At 41.4% G+C, this 4,416-nt stretch overlaps 1 protein-coding gene across 5 annotated transcripts in view; it reads right to left on the bottom strand.

Annotated features, from left to right (window-relative positions):
- The window catches only part of ARMC8 (armadillo repeat containing 8), a 60,076-nt gene extending 55,660 nt beyond the window's left edge, over positions 1 to 4,416 (bottom strand). For 2 of the 5 annotated variants that reach the window (XM_031060300.1, XM_031060302.1), the window contains exons 1-2: positions 4,284 to 4,416; positions 3,488 to 3,564 (exon numbers count right to left, since the gene is read on the bottom strand). Coding sequence is in view for 2 of the 5 variants with exons in the window: in XM_031060302.1 (XP_030916162.1) it covers positions 3,488 to 3,489 (2 nt within the window). In the remaining 3 variants the exon portion in view is untranslated. Of the gene's footprint in view, positions 1 to 2,276; positions 2,322 to 3,487; positions 3,565 to 4,283 lie in introns of those variants that run through there. The other 3 variants (XM_014308666.2, XM_014308667.2, XM_031060301.1) reach the window with 3 other exon arrangements.

Here is a 4,416-nt window from a genome sequence, read left to right as displayed (position 1 = left end):
AGAAAGGAAAAGAACAGCAGTAGCACAGGAATTCTCAGTGCACCACAAAGATGATAATTTACAAGTCTTAAAGCATGACACCCTTTGACTGCTGAGGAATAGCCTGATGAGAAACAGCTCAGACCTTGAGTAAGCCAGGCTTGTCAGAAAAGATGCTCCTTTCAAACCCACCCTTGAGGTGGGATTACACACTTCTCCATAAAATGATAGATTGCCACTTGGAAGGCACCAGGCTAAATGTAATCATAATAAAATGTCTCTCAAAGAAGCCCCTGACCAACAAAAAAAATTAGAGTATAAAAACAGGTATCATCTTGCATCTGAACAATGCAGTCCTGAGCTTAATAGCAAAAAAAGTGAAAAGCAAATGACAGTCTAAGGATCACAACCCAGATATACTTTAAAAAAAAAATACTGCAAAGCACAAAATGATCCTGTGGGAACAACCCTGGAACAAATGAAGCTCTTATTAAAGCACAGAAATTTACAGAAGCACTTCTGTTCTGCTCCTCTGCCAAACAGCAAAACATTGTAGAGAACCTCAGAGAGACCACAGCATTTAATGCACTGCAGTATCTGTGTGAGGCAATGTAAGCATTGCCAACACGAGCTGCACTCAAGAGCTGCACACCTGACATCAGTGCTGACCTTGCAGAATGCACTCTGAGCACACTGGAGAAAACCTGAGCTCTACAACAGCAAGAGGAAAGGGTCACAGGAGCACCTAAGGAGACAAAGCAAACCTGTAAAGATCTCTCAAGCATAAGCATGGCCAAAATTGAGAGTCCATGTTTACAGAAAGGAACTACTATATTAACCTTGCCCATCTACAAAGACAGCTAGGAAAAGGTAAATCCACACACTGCCACACAGATGTGGGTATGGAGATGGGCCTTGAACACTTTAGTGCACTACCAGGTACAGTACAAAAGGCAGTAGTCATCTCAACTTCTCAAATCCTGAACTGAGATTCAGGATTTAGTGGCAGGTACAATTCTCCCCTTCCTATCCACTATCCACACCCAGGTGAGCAGGACAGAAATTATGTGAACAGAAGTTCTGCGGGAAACTTGGCATTTTGGAATAAGATCAATAGATCCATATGCAGCGGTAATGGACAACAAAAAAATGGTTTCTGCTTTCCCAGTAAAAGGAAAATAAAAAAGCTTTTAACCAGGTAAAGCTTTATTGTCTGGACAAGGAAAACTCTGAACACCGCCTCTGAAAATTCATGGGAAAGCAAGGAAAAAAGGAGATTTTAATCATTTAAATGTTTTCAGAATATGTAATTAAAGCTTTCTCAAGTTACAAGATGAAAACTGGACTGGCATGATTTTCAAGTTCAAGAAACATTTACGTACATTTTACCTTTATCAAAGCTCATTCAAAAGTTGGGTTTCATTAAAATTACAAGGATGCAATGAAAAAAAGCCCCAAGCCCAAGTTATTCATTCAAGCATACAAAAAACAGGACTATCATAACTGAAGACAATCGGCAGAAACAAAGCCTCTTACAACAGCCCATTTTCTGATCCTTGATATTCATACAGTTCCATCAATCAAAATAAAAATCTAGGTCATCAGTATTTCCACCCAGGATGCAGGGAAAAACCAGCACATGTTAGGAAACAAAGATTTTCTGCAAAGGATGCAGCATATCTGGTAAAGCTTCTGACAGGCACTTCTGGAAAAACTTTAATCCTTTCCTACTCCACCCCAAATACTAGATCATTCTAACTTCAACATCGCTGCATATACCCTGAAATCAAAGAAAGACGGACAAAGCAGTATTTTTCTGCCCAAAAAGAATCCTGGGCTGACAGAAATTTTTAATATATAGACTACTCTAAATTCCATCTTTTATATACATTTTTTATTCTTTCATAATCTTATTCTATCTTCTATATAAAATTTTCTAAATTGGACTGTCACACACCCACCCAGCAATATTTGAAAAATAACATATCTGCCACAAAGGACTGGCTCAGAGTCAGTAAAGATATTCTCACAATTAAGATTTCAGCCAGAGCTGAAATCACAAATACAGTTTTACCATCCAAATCTGCCCTGTGAGAGATTCTGTGAAATAAATTGCTATTTTCTTGTCTTTAAATACAAGAAAAGGATCTCAGCATAGAATCCACTGACACCCATGGACAAGATGAAGAATTTCAGATGTTACCCAAGACAAAGATACTACCTAAAACTCCTGTTTCTGGGACATCAGTTACACTGCCAAAGATGAATAACATATCAAAAGATAGGGAAGGGATTACCAAGGGTTGTGGGCTCCAGTCCTTTGAAAAGGAAGGAGAGCAGGGATGGAGCACCAGCCATGGCTCAGAGCATCTGCCAGGGAGAAAAGAGGGGCCAAGTCACCCCACCAGGACACTGGATGAGACACATCCTTCCCCAGGACCACCCCACCACCCTTATGAGGAGGGGACCACAAAGGCCAAGGGGTGGAAGCAAAACCAGGCTCCCCTTGAGCAGAGTTAAGAACCTGCACACAGTTCCAGCAGGGTACCTAAAGTTCCTATACAGGAAAGGGGATGGATATTCCAACCAAGGAAACTTCCAGGACAGTCTCACTTAGACTGGGTTCTTCATGTATTTTAAAGGGACACTGACATATTGCCCCTGGACATTTGCAGTAAGTGTTTTCATCTGCTACTGGGGAACACCTCAGGTCATGCTAAGCAACACAACCAACATTCCTGGCTTTTTGATTCACTCGTTCCTCTGATTTCTCCTGGTGTTTTACTAGACAGCCATAGCCAGCAAGCTACTGGTAAGCCCAAAAAGGTCTGGTTTCACCACCAAAGTCAGTCCTGGGCAAGGTCCCATTTGCCACTTCGCTGGAAAAGTGATTCTAGTGGAAAGCTCATGGTCTAAGGACAGCAAGAGAACACCCAGAGCTTTGCAGCAGTTTCACTCCTGGTCCTTGACTCACTCTCAGTCCCTACCCTGACCACTAGCATGAAACAGAAATACTGAAATATAACTTGCATCCAAATTCAGTTCTGTGGGAGCATTCTCTTGCAGCTTGCAGTTCCCAAGGGGAGACAGAAGCCAAGCACTACAAAAGTCAAAGCCAACACACAGGCATGGCAGCAGGGGAAGGAGTAAGAGGCAGGTACACTGACTTGGCAGTGCAATGAGAAAAAAGAGTCTCAACAGACCTGGAAGAGCAGCAAAACACGGCCAAAAGGCAGAAATACATCCAAAAAAATTTTCAGTGCTCACAGAATGTTTAACCTCATTTCTGGCAACTGGGAGGCTGTGTTATGAACCATATGCACTACAGAGTGAGAGTCTATATCAATACTATCTCTATATCAATACTGACATATTTGTATTAAGATTTGCCAATTACATTTCTCAAAAAAAGCCATAGAGCTTCTTGCCCTTGACCTATCACTCTAATGCGATCAAGCACACCTGGCCTATGCACAACCAAGAGCCCAAGAGTGTTTCAATGACTTACATGACACCTTGCAGGACTTTTTGGGGATCGAGATCAAACAATCTATCGACATAGTGGCGGCTACTGGCTGTGACCTCCTGCAGAGAGAGAGCAAACAATTGCAATAGTTTATATCAATCCATACAATGCAGCAGCAAGTGTACAGAACTTCCCAGGTAAGAGGCAGGGAACCCACAGAATTGCATTCAAACATGCAGTGTGTTACTGCTGGGCAACATCACACAAAGATAACCCTGTGTTCAAGTGTAATCTAGAGAAGATGAGGTGCTTAATGTAGATAACAACATGGTAAGTGTCACAGCAAGTTAACAGAGAGCGATTTATGAACTGCAGTTGTTAGCACTGCCTTGAATCACAATTTTATTATGTTTAATTATTATACAGAACAAATTCCTGGAAGGAAAAGTTTCAAAGAGCAGTTAATGTTGCTTAAGAACCATACCCACAAACAAGCTCTCCAAAAGAAGGAAGCTCGTAACAAGACATTTTTCTGTAACTTACTTTGTCACAACACAGCTACATTTCAGAGCCTGTGCCACAGACCTTCAATGGGACAGCAGCACAGCATTCCCCACAACATTCTCATAGTGCTGTATACACAAAGAGAATTCTCTTCTCAGCAACAGGACTGTGCTTGTAAGCTACACACTTATGCACCACTGATTTGTTATTCCTTTTGAGAAGATCCAAAGTCAGAGATGGCAAGCATTCCAAAATACAAGGGTGGGAAAGGGGAAGGGAATTTTCCCTCCAGGTTCTCAGGAACACTTGCCAGGATATGTTGCCATTATCTCACCTTCTTTTTTTTTTCCTTTTTGCCAACGCTCTTTTCATTAAGCTTTGCCCATTTTTTCCTTATGAGTTTTCCTTGAGAGAAGCTCTAAGAGTTGAAAACTCTTCCTTGCTTTAACAAATATCTGCTATGGGGT

Source organism: Geospiza fortis, unplaced genomic scaffold (genome assembly GCF_000277835.1).
Source record: "Geospiza fortis unplaced genomic scaffold, GeoFor_1.0 scaffold118, whole genome shotgun sequence".
In the NCBI taxonomy this organism is placed as follows: domain Eukaryota; kingdom Metazoa; phylum Chordata; class Aves; order Passeriformes; family Thraupidae; genus Geospiza; species Geospiza fortis.
Note: the sequence above shows the minus strand (reverse complement) of the source record. Positions and strands in the feature narration are given on the sequence as shown.